A 16293-nucleotide genomic window follows, 5' to 3' on the forward strand; every position below is an offset into this window, starting at 1 on the left:
TAAAAAAAGAATGTAGAGTTCTGTTTTTGAGATCACTGGTAAGAAAATACATGATAAATACGATAAAAAGAGGGGCAAAAGTCCACTGGCTGCAATCACCATCATGCTAAGCAAATTACTCTAATATTAAAGGCAAACTTGGAAAGGTGAAATAAGTCCACAGCCACATATCCTGCTTTATCAAAGAAGTCAGAAAAGCAGGGCAGTGAAAAATCATGAAAGACATAAAGGGTAAAAAATGGGTATCAATTTTAAGTCTGAAAATTTTAAGGTGTTAACCTTAAAAAGAAAACCGCCAGTTATTTTGCCAGCAAAAAATGGGTGTATTCGGGAATAGCAGAGACTTGTAATCACGTCCAGAGGCCAAAAGAGAGGACCACTCTTTTACAGAGGAAAGGAGGGAGTTAGGAGGGGCTGTTAGAAACGAAAAGTCCAGTGAAGTAAACTAGGAGCTGAAGTAGAGTGGCTTTTCATTGGCTGAGTTGTGACTGTCTCTCACGGGCTGGGCTGTGGCCCCGCAAACTTCCTTCCTCCTGCTGAGATAATAAAGTAGTTTCCACAGCAAGGCCCCTCTCTTCCCATTGGAGCTGCAATTGACTTGTGATAGGGGATGAGAGCTCCCCCTGCTGGCCTCTCGACTCCATTCTAAATGAGGTTTCTTTTTATTAATTTTCAGAAAGGAGATGCTTCTCCACTTCCAGATGGAGTAAGCTATACACTGAGTCATTCAGAGGGAATCATACCTACGGAGTACAGTTGTCATCTGGAGTACAATACCTACACAGGGTTAATTAGAACTTTCGCAAAGGTTTGAAGATCCACAATCCAAGGTAGGATTGAAGTTTCTTGGCAACAAGAAGTGTCATAAGGCTCTTCTAAGCTGTGGTCTACCGATCAGATGTTTAAAAGAACACAAGGATTTTATGGCTGTTGTTATTGTTGTTATAGCTACAGAAACACTGCAATTGACGAAACTCAGATAGCTCTTCACAGCAGAACTGAGGGAAGTGTTTGTCCAGACATCAACGGGATTTGTATTTTGTTTCTCTTTAAAAAGATCTACCGTCGCCAACAGTACCCTGTTGTCATTCCCCTAATGCGAACAATGATAATCTAAGCTTGAAACATTACATTTTTTGCAAAAATATTTAAACGTGGGCACTTAGGGGCGCCTGGGTGGCTCAGCCATTAAGCGTCTGCCTTCGGCTCAGGTCATGATCCCAGGGTCCTGGGATGGAGCCCCACGTCAGCCTCCCTGCCGAGCAGGGAGCCTGCTTCTCCCTCTGCCAACTCCCCCTGCTTGTGTTCCCTCTCTCGCTGTGTCTCTCTCTGTCAAATAGATAAAATCTTTAAAAAAATAGAAATAAAAAATAAACATGGGCACTTTAGATCATTTCATATAAATTCTACCTAAAATGTCTCTACAAAGTTTTTAGAATAAAAAAAAAATCTAGGAATTGTTATTTTTTTAAAGATTTTTTATTTTTTATTAGAGAGAGAGAGTACAAGCAGGGGGAGCAGCAGGTAGAGGGAGAGGGAGAAGCAGGCTCCCTGCTCAGCAGGGAGGCTGACGTGGGGCTCCATCCCAGGACCCTGGAATCATGACCTGGGCCGAAGGTAGCCGCCTAACCGACAGAGCCACCCAGGCGCCCCGGAATTATTATTTAACTAAGAGATGGGATTGTTAATTCTCTGTTTTCCAGGCATAGGGCAATTGAGACTGGTTTCAAAGAATCATCAAGCCTTTGGTATTTAGTTTGGAAAAAAGCTCAACCATATGGCAGTGTCTAAGTAGACAATTGGACTCTTTTAAAACTTTGAAGATTAACTACATAATTAGAAGCATTTTAGCTCTATTTCATCCTTATATACCCATAATATTGCCCTTCTGGTTATGGAAACTGCAAGATTCAAGCAGGAATACTGGGTCAGAATAAGATTAAGGGTGAAATCATACCTAGAATATGGGACAGAGACTTGTTCTGATTTGTTTGCCCCATTATCCCCAGGGCCTAGAAAATACCTGGCACATAATAAGTACTCAATATATAGTTGTTGGCCGAATATGAATAAATGAATGATCACTTTAACCTGATCTAAAACATCTCTCTCCAGAATGGAGAAAAGCAGTAATAGTGAATCATTCCGGGACCTTGAATGAAGACTTAGCCTGAGGGTAGCTCAATGAGCCTATAATATTGAAATCTGTTTGACCTGAAAATTTCCTTTATGGTTCAGGAAGCTCTTCTTCTAGAACCAGCCCTTAGTGTGGAAACTTCTCAGTGCAAGATTTGCCAAAGCATTTCCTGCCCTGACATTCAAGTTTCCTCAAATTATTAAGTCAAAAGCCCGGCAAACTGAGGTATCAACCATAGCAGGCTTCACATGTACTTAATTTTTGTCTTAGCACAGATGCAAATTGAGACAATAAAAACTCGTCTTCTATATGGTTTATGTGAGATGATCCATCTTCATACTAAATTTGGTCTCTATTGTTCCCAGCCACAGGTAACCTCTTTGATTCTGCATTGAGAGAAGAGAATGGAGATAAAGAATTCCTAAAAATTCAGTCCTGAAGGAAAATAAATTTAATCCACTTGGTTTTGCTTATTCTGGAAGCAGGTATCCTAATGAATCAATTGGGAACCCTATCCCATGCTTCTCTGCAGCAAGCTTTCAAGGAAAGATTCAGCACCACGTGAGTTTTTGTAGAAACAGAGTTGTGAGGAGATGACTAGTGGAGAATATCTTTGGACTTGGCTTCAGGCTCATTCTTCCCATTTACTGTATGGCTCCAGCCGCATGATGGAGCCAAAAGCAGTTGCACGTCTGCATGTCTACCTCCTAACTGGAGACAGACAGTTACCCCACTTGACCACCGGGCACCAGCTGATCTGGGTATAAGCAAACCATGCAATCTTCAGTGTGCTCTTAGGGGAATGTTTAACTTGTTAACTGGTGAGAAGCCAGAAGCTGTGATTCTAGTTGTGGAGGTTTGTAGTATCCCGTTCTTTGATTTATCCCTGCACATAATGTATTTTGATTGCCTACTATGTACCAGCACTATGCTCACATTAAGTATTTGCGATGTAGAAGCCCGCTCCCCCTGGGACAAGCAAATCCTTGTAAACCACCCGGTGGGTTCTGTTCATGAGCATGAACTAGGTTTAGCTTAGACTGTTCAGAATATTCTGTATGCTGGCCATTTCCATATTCATTATTCCATGTGATACCCATATTTTAGAAAGCTTTTTAAATGAGTTCGAGTAATTAATTAGTCAGCTCAAGGTCACAGAGTTAAGGAACAGACCTCGTCCTGTACATACAGAGGTCGCTCTAGCAAACCTCATTAGGCACTGCAGTTACTACCCTGGAACCTGCTCTCCTAAGTCGGTGCTTTCTCTTCTATAATATCTGCCAGACTTGAAGAAAAATGTGAGGCAGATAACCATATTTTATAAGGGCCAAGAAATTCCAAAATTCTCTAAAGAAAGAGATTAAATTTTTAACATAGGAATAAAATGCAAAGAGTAAGTAGTCATTTGAAAAATACGGCTAATGAAGGTAGATAAAAATAAGTTAAACATAAAGCTAATTTTTTTAAAGATTTTATTTCTTTGAGAGAGAGAATGAGAGAGAGAGAGAGAGCATGAGAGGGGGTTGGGTCAGAGGGAGAAGCAGACTCCCCACTGAGCAGGGAGCCCGATGTGGGACTCGATCCCGGGACTCCAGGATCATGACCTGAGCCGAAGGCAGTCGCTTAACCAACTGAGCCACCCAGGCGCCCAAACATAAAGCTAATTTTTAAAATTTTGATGAGGTAAGGAGATCCCTAAGAACTAAGCCAAATCTCTGATGGACAAAAAGGGTCAAAGGCTAAAGATGTAAAACTAAGTTCTTTCGTGTCTTAAGAGAGGGGTCGGTCCCAGGTTGAAAATCCTAATTAGAGTTTCTTGGACAAAGATCTCCTGAGTTGAAAGCTCTGATTAGAAGCCTATACACTGTATACCAATATTTTTTCAGACTACAGTTTAGGTCTTTGGCTTAGCATGCAGTTCTCTTCAAAACCTGGTGTTGACAACCTTTTCCAACTTGGACCAACCGTCCAGACTGATTTCTATGTGTCTCCTGAGCCCTCATAAAGGCCCCTGCAAGTCTGGGTTACCACACTATGTTATAGTGATTCATTCCTTACCCACAGTCCCCCCCTAGATGACTGTCTTGGAGGACAGAGACCGGATCTTCACAGATAACATGTATTGAGTACACAGCCATGTATCGGATACTGCTCAAATTGCTCCTCTCAAGTTAATTTTCAAAACAAGTTTGTCACCTAGGTAACATCCCCATTTTGCAGATAAGAAAACAGATGAAAGGGATTAAATAACATGCTCAAGGCTAGCACCAGTAACCCAAATCTAGAATTCAAATCCAGAAAGCCTAGCTCCAAAGCCTTATCACATAAGGACACAAGGTTTCCTCTATTACTCGTATTTTTATTTCCAAACCCTAACTTGGTCTCTAGCGTGGAGCAGATGCCCAGTAAGTGTTGAAATGATGATTGGATGAAAGCCCACAGCAGTTCCTCCTCACTCCCCAGCCCACCTCCTTATATCTCAACCTTCATGGCAGAAGATTTACTGTCCAGACTGAAATGAAATTAGATTGCTTTCCTTAACTACACACTGACAAATTTGTAAAAGGAGACAGCTCAGAAATATATTATGTGGCAAGAGGATTTCAGTCCAGAACTAAGTTCCCCACACGTAACCCACGAAGTGGGATTTGAGAGTTGGCTGTATTTGGTAGCCATACTTAGATCCAAATATCTCAAGATCTTCATGAAATATTCATGGCTTTATGTTTCTGAAACCCTCAGTGCAATTTATAAATACTAACAATAATATCTTTAAAAGAGCCAAAAGGCGGGGAGAGGGCTTCTGGAATTAAGTGATTTGATTTGGCAAAGATCTGTCAGTAAATCTCTCGCTAAGACTGAAATAGATGCTATAAATCTGACTATGTAGTCTCAAGAGGGAAGAGCTGGTTTTCTCCCCCTAGCTCACCATCTCAATGCTTCACTACATTATTTCTTCTTTCTAGTTCCCTTCTTTTGTTCTTTGCCTCTTATATCATTTGTACCCTCTGCCAAACTTAGGGAGTATGAAGTAGGAAAAAATAGGACAACCCCTATGGAATGCATAAAGAAGAAAATTCCTAAATTTCTCAGAGAACATTCACCCTTTTCCCTTCTGCTCTCCTTGTCTTTTCCTGGAACGAGTTAGTATTTTATAAAGGTGTTACTGAAAACTTGCTCTGTGGGTAAACCAAGTGTTCTCTTAAATGGTCCCAGAGGCAAATCTTCTCTTAGCACAGCAGTCTGTCAGAACCATACTGGCATTCTAACATTCTATATTTTTTTCATCCATCTTACCACAGAAACAATAAGACCAACCAGATATGAAGTCAACCTTCCACTGGCATTCTTCCAGCATTAATCAAGTAATGCTTTCCTTTCTTAAGACCTTCTCATTGTGTAAGAGGCTGCCAGAATTTAACCAAGTAATGTCAAAATGAAAAAGAAAATATAATTGTATCATTTACACAGAAAAAGTGCATGAATCTTTCTAAGTCTTCACAGTATTAGAAATCTGATTATTATAATAGAATGAACCCGAAGGACATAAATCTTCTTTAGTCAACAAATGAGCTTAAAATCATAATATTGAGCAGATAATAAAGTATACATCAACTGTTTTTCACATCCACCAAAAAGTATCAATTGATTTAGATAGCCTTAAAATGCGAACACAAAATCAATACTTGACATATTATTTAAATTTTATGCTGAAAGTGCATTAAAGATTTAATGGGAGGAAAATAAAATTATTCTAAGGTTCCAAATTAAGTGGAGTTAATGCCACAAACAACGTATCATTTTCACTGTTTCCTAAACTAAAAGTTCTAAAGCACAGTAGGGAAAAAAAATGTGCAATTTTTCACTGGTATAAAAATAATTTAACTCTCTTGTGATTGAAAAAAAATGAACTATGATTAGTTGTCAGTTTTGCAAGGCAGTATTGAAAATGTTTTGCTTTTTGTATTAATAACAATCAAAATGCCTATAATTTTTTAAAATTAATTTCACAGAAGTCTATTCATACCTTCTTTGTTATAAGAGTGAATAAGCAAAGAAAGCAAGCAATGCTATATAAAGAATATGTCAATGCTTTTGGAATATAATTGGGCATGTGGGAAGATATTCAGGGTATATCATAAAAATACATATAAAAATGAGAGCTAACATATTAAAATCTATATATCACAAAAGGAACATTCATGAAGGCTATGTGCCATTAACTCTACTTCGGTGAGCACTCAAAGTTACTTTGATAATTAGAGTTTGGGGAGGAGTGAAGTATGCAATTGTGCATTTCTTGAAACTGTGGGGCACTGTGTTGTCATCCATAATCAGTGTCTTCATTGCAGGTCTGAGCATAGGGACTTATGAACACGCGAGCTTACCTCCACTATTTTTTTTTACACAAACTAAATATTAGATGAGAATTTTAGATTATTTTCAAGGTTCTTTTCTTCTCTTACCCCCAACCCCCAACCATAGCTCTTCAGCAGCGATCTGGGTCCCCACCTGCTGGTCAGCTTGAGAACTTGTGAACTTCATTTATCCTGTTGCTTTGATTTCTGCTATTACTTGATGTGGGCTCCCATTCCCATTTGCACAACATCACACATCTTGCGTGCTTTCAAATATTTTTAATGTGCAGCCGCAAAACCAAATCTTGAGTTCTATCTTTGGTTTTCTCTAAATTAAGTACCGTAAGTTTCTTTAAAACACAGGAGAAAGATAATTAACTTGAGGCAATCTTATTTATGCCGAGTCTTTTCTTGAAGATTTGCAAATAATTCTGCAAGGATTTAAAGAGTCTAGGAAGCAGTTTCATTTGAAGAAAACAATCTCTCAAATGACTAAATATCCCTTGCTTTTTATTATTTTTGCTTCTGAGTTTTCATTTCAAAAGAAGGGAAAGAACTCCTGTGAGACCAACTATATGACCTCCAAAGTGCCTACCAGCTCTACAATTCTGTGGCTTCATGAAAATAGGTTGATGAAGATAATGCCCAAGAAAAGATTTTATTGTGAAATCACGTCTGTCTGACTCAAGCCCAAAAACCCAGGGTTTGAACTAAGGATATTTTAAAGCCAAATAAGTACATTTCTGCATTATTCATAAGCCGATTAACAAGATGAATGAAGAAACATTTCTCCTAAGATTTTGATGATATGTTTTCTTAAAACAGCCTTGCCTTTCTTTGTTGAATTTTCTTTTTGTTTCCCTTTTAATCTTTCTTATGATTATCTTCTTTGGGGGTGGTTCAAATGTCTTCCCCCTGAAATATTAACACTCCAGCTTCTTATCACCTCCCTGACATTATTATAACGTGCTCTTAAATGGATTTCATAATTAATCTGCAATGAGCCATAGTGTTTCATTTTGAACAATTAGACCAGACATTCATATCCAAGGAAAATGAATAGATATTTTACTTGGGATTACTTGAAATTTTTTCCTTTTTCTTTCTTTTTCTCCAATCCAGTTAAAACTTATATTTCTAAAGAAATGCCATCTATCTACTCACAGAATACTAGAAAAGTAAATCAGTCTTGGAGAAACAGGTAAGAAAATTTCACCATGAAATTTTCATTCAAACAAAGTAAATGGTTCTGGAAAAGGAGACATATCCATTCAAATATGTTTTTACTACATTCCAGACCTTAGTTTCCTTAAGGCAAAGATATCTACCTTAACTAAATATCCATATTATAGAATCCATACAAATTCAGTGAACAAGGCAGCAGTTATTCTTTCAGATTTATTTCAGTTGCAAAATGTTCCTACACTATGTTCTCTACTCCTGCTACAATAACCTCCAGAAACCATCCTAACAGCACTCAGACAAGATCTAGTCTTCCTGGTTTTTAGAAACGCACACACCCACCTCTCGAGTCCCACATTCGCTGTTCGATGCTCCCTGTTGCCTCCTGCGTGCACACCGCCCTATGTAGAAAGACTGTCCAGGCCCGAAGTGTCCTCACTCATCTCTTGTGCCTCAGCTCCCTACAATCTCACTTTTGATCCCACTTCTCCAGTGAACTTGCACTTTCAAAGGACCGCTGTGTTTCCAAAAGCTCATGGAAACCTTCACTTTCCCAGGTCTTTGACCTCTCATTAAGGTTCAGCACAACTGGCACTCCTTAATTCTTGGCTTTCTGTAATGACACGCTCCTGATTTCCCACCCACTTCTCTGGCTTCTTCTCCACCCACATTTAAATGCCCCATCTCCTCAGAACTAATCCTCTTTGTTTCTCCTCCTCTGCTCTCTCTCTGAGGGGGTTCCCTTCCCTTACATGGTTCCCTTATACCAAAGTCTTCCTAAGTTTACATTTGGCTCCATACTTCACTTCTGGACTCCAGGTCTGAATATTCAACTCCAATTAACATCTCAAGTTGGATGTTTCATGACAACTGATCAGCTAACCAGCTCCTCTGATCATTGTTCCCCTGACCTGCTTCTTTTCCACTGTTTCACATCTAGTTGCTCCTAGAGGACACAGGAAGTCATCCTTAATACGTAATTATTCCTTGTCCACCTACCCAGTTATCAAGAGCGGCTTGTTTTACCTCCAAGTCTCACTTGTGTCCAGTTTTCTAGATCTCCATCCACTCCTCTGACCTACTTTCGTCTCTCTCCCAGACAATCGGACCTCCAAAATTGTCTCCCCATATCCATTCTCCATATGCTGGTGAAAATAATATTTTAAAAATCCAAAATAGGTCGTGCTACCAATTTAAAGATGTCAATGTCTGCCCATTAGGATTAAAAATAAGATTACTAACCTGGACCACACAGCCCCCATTATTGGGACAGAACTTGCCTGGCCGGCCTTAACTTGTGAACCTTTCCCCCTCACTCCACACACTCTAGGCAAACTGGATTTCTTTTAGTTCTTCAGTTGTCCCATGTTCTTTGTCTTTGCTGTGCCTATTTCCTTCCTGGAGTCAGCAAACACCTTCTTATCCTTCAGACCACAGTAAAACATCATGTCTCCATTTCTCCCCAACTCTCCAGACCTAGTTATGGGGACATTTGTTCACTGTCACAGCACCCCACATTTCTCCTTCATGATACTCAGCACAACCACAGTCAAGTAATTTTTATGTATTTTTTGTTGAATTTCCATGTGTGGCAGGATACTATTTAAGATATTAATTGATGTTTTTTCCCAGGTATTTTCTATTATGCTTTGGTCCTCCCCTATCAGGCAACTAGACCATGAGACACCTATTATCTGGAAAAAAAATTATTACAGTGGAAAACAGGAAAACAAGAGTCAAATTCTTGTCTTTTAATATCCAAAGCTTTTGAAATGCAGTCATCGGCCTTCTGGTCCACCCCACCCAACCCTACTACCATAAAAGACTAAAGATTCCAAGGCCAGGGGAAGAATGGGGCCAGAGGGATGCACATGAGTTTTGTAGGTCCCTATTCTGATATGTGAGGAGGGAGAAAGGGAGGACTTCCGGATGGTCTGGAGAATCTGAGAGCAGAATCCCCAAGTAGAGCCTGGAAGAGAGGAAAGCATTGAAGTACCTCCCAACACATGTCCTGGTGAAGGAGAGAAAAGCTCCTACTGGTGGGAGCATCTGGACAGATGGGTCAAAGAGTTTCTTTTGGACCCAGAAGGAGCATGAAAATAGATGAGAAAGAGCTGAGACTAAGAGGTGACTTCAGATGGGAGAAAAGATATCTCAGGGGATGGCCACATGGACAGCTGATGATCTGATATCAGCACTAAACAATTACAACTCTTCCCAAATCTTATCATATCCTGAGCACCCAGTACTTAGGAAAAAATCCTAGCAATACCTGAGAAGTTATTTTCCAATACCGGGTGGAAGGGAGGTTTTAAGTAGATAATGTGCCATTCAGAAATTGGCCATTCCAATCTCTAGAGAGAGAAATTGGAAATAATATCTGCTTACATAGCATAATGTTCTCTCTCTCTCTCTCTCTCTCCTGTAGTAGAATTTCTGAGGTCAGCCATCCATGGCAAGTATGGCAGCTGCCCTAACCCAGACCCTACTGAGAAGTGACTTCCATCTATAAGGTTTCTTGATGATCTAAGATGGTATTGAATTTTAGGCCTAAAACAGTACAAAAGGGGAAAAGACAAGAAAAAGCCCATTCCAGTTCTCCGTCCACCTCTTATGGAGTCTTCCTAGAAGTCCCTCTGAGCAATTTTCTCTTACATCTCCTTGGTAACCCCTAGCTACAAAAAAAGCTGAAAATGTGATCTTTTTAGCTGGGCTCCAAGAAAACAGTTTCTTCTATTAAGAAGCAAGGAGAGAACGGACACAGGATAGTAGCTTACAGACAGTAAGTTCATTCTTAGGGAGAAAATGGGAAGGTAAAATTGTGCACATAGATAGATTTGTGAGCTGAGAGTCACACACGCCAATCCGTCTCCCCGGATAGATTGTAACCTTAGAGAAAGCAGGGTCCATTTCTCCCTTGTTCACAATTTTATTCAATTATGTAGCCCAATGTCTGCTACTCGTTAGCAATCTACATTTGTTTAATGAATGAATAAAATAAATAAGGGGAAAAGATGGGTAAATAAGTATACATGGCCTTCCAACACTCAGCATCATGTAAAACTTACTTGATGTTCTAATGTGGTGTGATAGTGTTTAGTGCTGTTCACTGAGTATTTCTGGTGCCCTCCCTCTGGGTACATGGTAGGATTACACATCCAGTGCTCCTTCTGTCTAGGTGAAGGCATGTGATTACGGTCAATGAGTTAGCTGTGAGCAGAAGCAACATATGTGTCTTCTGGGCCCACGGATTCAGTTGCCAACATGAGACCCATCAGGGCTCTCATTCCCACTGCTCCAGCAACTGACAATGTCAGAGCTGGGATCTCTCCATCAGCTTGGGTCTCTGATAAAGGGGACATGAAGCAGGTGACCTGCAGTGAGTATGTAGCAAGGTCTGTTTCCTGGATTCACCAACTTACTTTCCCCATTACACAAATGTAAGCCTTTTTAATGTAGTCAACTGAGGAAACATTTTAAATACCATAAAATATATCAAATTTATGTCATGGGTCCACTACCAACTTGACCTCTGAAACAGTGAAGTCAGCTTTTAAAAGTCAAGTTAAAAGTAATCATTTTGATATAACTGGCATAATGAAAAAAAATCCATCTTAAATAAAGATAGAACACTTAGGGTAAAATGTATTTTCAAGAAAAGCCTTTACCTTAGTATTTTAAAGTACCCAGAAATAGAAATTTTTCAAATATTAGTTGCATTTAAACCAAGATAAGGAATAGCACTGTAACAAATGGTACAATTAAAAGAAGTCTTTTTCTCTTTTTTAACTAGGCTCCACACCCAACGTGGGGCTTGAGCTCACGACCCTGAAATAGAGTCGCATGCTCTACTAACTGAGCCAGCCAGGCACCCCAAAAGGAGTGGTTTTTTTTTTATCCTTTTTGATACACATTCTAATCATGTGTAAATACACTCGCATGTAGTTGTACAATGTAAGTATTATTAAAGCATATAACATAGAAATACTCATTTTTTAGAGACAAACATCTCATTGTGGCACCTTTAAAGTATAGAATCTGGCTAATTGGCTTTGTTTCCCACTTTCTGAATCTATAATTAAATGCAGATTCTGAAAAATGATTAAAAGCTCTAATATCCTTTACCCTGAAATTGTGTGAACCATAAACATTAAAGCAACTTGGTTGATATCAAGCAATCTTACCTTTCACATATAGTACAATCAAACCTCTATTCTAAAATCCCAGAGAATTATTACAAGACGATGTTTAGCTTCTTCCAAAACAAGCAATTTTAGTTGCTTTTAGCCATCTTCCCCTAACATATGATTTCAGGGTTATTATGTTCTATGACTTGAATCCCCTGCACAGAAATATACATAACTAGATACTTAACGCAAGTTTGAGATTTGTTACCCTTTTCTGGAAGAGCTGATTATATTCCATGAGGGTGAAAAAGATGTTACATTGAAGCCTGTTACTTCACATAACTAATGGATAAACTACTCAGGCAAGAAGAGTAAATGGAAATAATTGGGTGTTTCTTTCCTTATAACTGAATCTTATAACTCCTATGTAGATAGTGCCAGCCGAGTGCAAATCGAAGCTAAACTTTTAACAGGCTCTGAAATTCAGGGTTTGCATGCTATTTTTATTCTCCAGTTTATGTCTAAATGTAATAAATAATTTAAGAGATTTACCATCACTTCCTTCATATAAAAAAAGGAAAAATCTGAAGGAGTTTAATGGTGTAGTGTAGGCAGTAAAAAGATGACACTATGAAAATTAAAATATTACTGGAGCCATGAATTTAAAAGATTTTAAGTATTCTCTCTCCACCAAACTACCCGGCCTTTTTTCTTTTTTTTAATGCTACAACGTTACATTTTTGGATCATGTTGGCGACTATAGACCAAAATGTCTCCATAACAATGCTAAGGAAATACCAGAGAATTGAACATTTCCAGATGAGCCCACAGGCAATTCCAATCCCCAGGTATTCGAACCTCATTTACTATTTTTTTTTTTTTTTGAGACTAGGTGTTTTCAATGGGAGAACACAATAACACAAGGCGAATAAGTACCCGTAGTATCACCATTCTAGTTCACATAATGTTTCGTTGCAGAGTCCTTAAAAATCGCCATGGACACACTCTCAGACAGGCACTTTGGTCCAGAAACCATATGCTCAACTAGACTATGAAAAACCTTATTGCAGACAGGGCATGTGCTTGGCAAAGCCATGGATCACCAGCTGGGCACTGCTTCCTCAAGGAAGCTCCAGCTGGGTGACACTATGGCATCCTTCCAAGGGCAATGGTTCCTTTTGGGCCATCAGAGAATCGAAAGAGTTTTGGCCCCTTATGGTTCAGTTGATCCATGTAGTCACTATGCAGACATGCGTTGTGAGTGGATGTGAATGTGCTCAGCCTGATACTTCCCCACGCCCATCCTTTGGTGTCCTTTGAGACACCCTCCCACCCACCCCACGGCCCAGTTTGCAGATTGCTAGTCACTTCGATTTTACTTTGTTTTCCATGATACAATATTCAGGTTCCACAGCTCTTAGGCACACACTCTGTGCCTCTTCCGACCTTAGGTAATGTAAACCTATTTTCTTCCTAACCTTCTTAAAAGAGGCTTAATGGAATTTTGAATTTTTCCTATTGCAAAAATTCTTAGGTTTTTGTCAAAAGAGATTTGAAATACCACATGAAATGATGTACTCACATCCTTCACCACCACCTCCAAATAACCGAATTACATAAATAAAACATTACATAGAAAGAGCTTTGCTACAATTTATGGGAGGTAAATTTAACAAGAGCTGGCTCATTGTAGGAAAATTCAACTTATCTTTTCCTGATCCTTTTATTCTATACAGGGAAAGAAATTTATGTCAGCTTGAAAAAAATCTATTACTGCTTCTCATAACTGAATCCATTATTTTTCTCTATGATCCATCAGGCAAAAACAAGAACAATAGATTGCTTTGACAGAACCTTGAACATAAACGTCTCCAAGAATCAAACGTAGTAAGTTAAACCGGTTTCAGGTGTTATTAAAACAAGAAAGGATAACCTTCTCTATACATTTCAAAATCAGATCTTACTAAGAAAGTTATTATTATTAGCTGCTACAAAAAAGATTATATAGTAGTTGAATTTTCACAATTAGACTCTGACTTTAAACAAATGAAGTTGTCCTCTACATAGTCAGCTGACTTAAACAATTAGTGTTGACCTTATCTTATACATCTTTCCTGTTTATAAAAAAAAAAAAAAAGCCAAGGGGCTCTATTATCAATAGCTCCACATGACCCATTTCAGTTTCAGAGAAATCTGAATGTATGTACACACACCTACCTACAACTGGGATTTTCTCCTTAATGGAAACCTATCCAGCATCTAATTTTATTCTGATAAGCCAACCTCCCAACTTGTCTCCAGGAAAAATGGCCACATTTCCAGTTTCAGTGGCAGAACTTATTCTAAGCCAATCAGCAATCAGCAAGTCTATTATTCATCAGCATATGACCCAATTTGCCTAACGAGAAAAAAGAATGATTTTCTTTAAAGATTTGAGAGAGAGAGACAGAGAGAGTAGGGGGAGAAGACCAGACAGAGAGAGAGAGAGAGAGTCTTAAGCCGACTCCCTGCTGAGCACGGAGCCCGACACAGGGCTCAACCTCACAATCCTGAGACCACGACCTGAGCTGAAACCAAGAGTCGGAGGCTTAACCGACTGCACTGCCCAGGCACCCCCAAAAAGAATGCTTCCTATGCAAGCTGAAAATGCAGAGAGAGAGGTTTCCCATTTTCTGCTACTAGATGAGGAGAAAAGAAAAGGGAGCCCCAGCTGCTACTGAGCCATCTGTGATTTGAGAATGAGGACAATGCTGGCGACAGAGAAGATAGCTGAAAGGCACGTGGGTCCCCGTCACTATCACTGAAGTGCTAATGATATGGTACCTGAAGCCCTCCCTACCTCTAGCCTTCCAGGCAGAGCTCACACATTTACTTCTTAATACTTCATCCACTTTGAATTCGGGTTTCTGTAACTGTTTAGATATGTTCTTCTCCTTTAAAGATGAGAGAATATACTTCAAAATCTTCCGTCTTTTCGTGGCTTGTTTCATTCATATTGCTTTACAGCAGAGATCTTTCAATATATCCTTGATTCTGAAACTACCTTTGAGAACTTTCCCAAATCATCTAATGGAGCACAAAATTTGATCCACCCGTTGCTTAAGAAGACAGTAACATTCTTACAAAGGTTAATGCACATTTAAGATGAATAAAAACCCTCTTGTCCTACCAGATGGAAAATACAGCTTCATAACCAGGGTCAGACATTATTCCTAGCCTCTAGATCTAAAACTGAGCTTGGCCTGTACTGTAATCAATTTAAAACTCTGGCCTATATGCCAAAGGTCCATCTTTTAAAAAATTATTCAGATATCTAAGCCATAGCAATCCTACTGCTCTCCTCTCCTGTTCCTAAACTATTTTACACTTATTTCTCAGATTTTGCAGGCTACTAGATGTTTCTCACAGACTTCCATAGATAATAACTCATCTGCTTTGCAATCTAATTCTTAACATGAGGAGATTAAAACTAATGTAGATGATTCTCAGATGACACATACTGAGGTACAGAAAAATCCCATCATTTCCTTCTACAAAAGGAGAGAAATTTTAATTCTTTTTTCAACAGCTGCTTCATTTTTTTATGCATAGGAAAAAATATGTGCAATTACTCCAAGTACAATCAAGTCATTTCACATGGCTTTACCATCACTGTAGTTACAGGGTATTTTAAAAGAGGAAAAAAAACATCTCAAAGCACAGGTCCTGCTGTGCAGCAAAGCAATCAGATTCCTTCATAATAACAGCCTGATGGGATTCAGCAATCCGAGGAATAATGAATAACCACTTTAATCAGTAAACAGGAAAATGCTACAACAGTCACTGAGTAAAAACTGACTATCATCTGTTGATCCTCTTGATCGGTATTTCAAACAATAAATAGAAATGTTTAAGTATTTTTTAAAAAGAAAAATAACTGTGTTTATGTGTTTGATTTTTGCCAGGCAGTGATAAAATATCATCTTAGACTGTCGTGCAGTGTTGCCCAGTCACATATAATGCACTTATAATCTTCTTCATAATACACGGGTAAGTTGACCCTATCACTTGAATATGTCAAGGTAAGCTCTTCTGGCAGTTGATTAATAAGGTTGTATTTCTGGACTGATTATTGAACTCTTTTGTTACTTGATTATTTAATGTTCTTCTTCAGTGTTCATCTTACAAAGTTATTTGTATCTGAAAATGAATAGTCTGTTTCAAAATAGTCTTCAAGTTTCCAATGCAGTTTCTCAAATGTTGGCCGTTCCTTAGGCTCTGCGTTCCAACACTCCCACATGATGTTGTAGAACTGTGGTGGACAGTTAAGTGGTTGAGGGAGTCTATAGTTTTGACCCAACATCTGGATTACCTGAGCACCTGTCATGCCTAAATAACATAGAAAGGAACCAACAAAAAACAAGTTAAAGTTCAGGGTCTTAAATTCATAGATAATTATATTAAAGATTATAAAGCAAACTGATTTCCTTGGTGGAGCTATGAGGTCTAC

General features: G+C 38.9%; 1 protein-coding gene across 1 annotated transcript in view; it reads right to left on the reverse strand.

The window, feature by feature from the left end:
- Positions 1–13217: 13217 nt before the first annotated feature.
- The window catches only part of FRK (fyn related Src family tyrosine kinase), a 101404-nt gene continuing 98328 nt past the window's right edge, over positions 13218–16293 (reverse strand). The window contains exon 8 of the mRNA XM_025860638.2: positions 13218–16172. Coding sequence (XP_025716423.1) covers positions 15961–16172 — 212 coding nt within the window. The 3' untranslated portion in view covers positions 13218–15960. The remainder of the gene's footprint in view (positions 16173–16293) is intronic.

Source organism: Callorhinus ursinus, unplaced genomic scaffold (genome assembly GCF_003265705.2).
Source record: "Callorhinus ursinus isolate GAN/ISIS: 27379988/994484 unplaced genomic scaffold, GSC_fseal_2.0 scaffold6, whole genome shotgun sequence".
NCBI classification, from domain to species: Eukaryota; Metazoa; Chordata; class Mammalia; order Carnivora; family Otariidae; genus Callorhinus; species Callorhinus ursinus.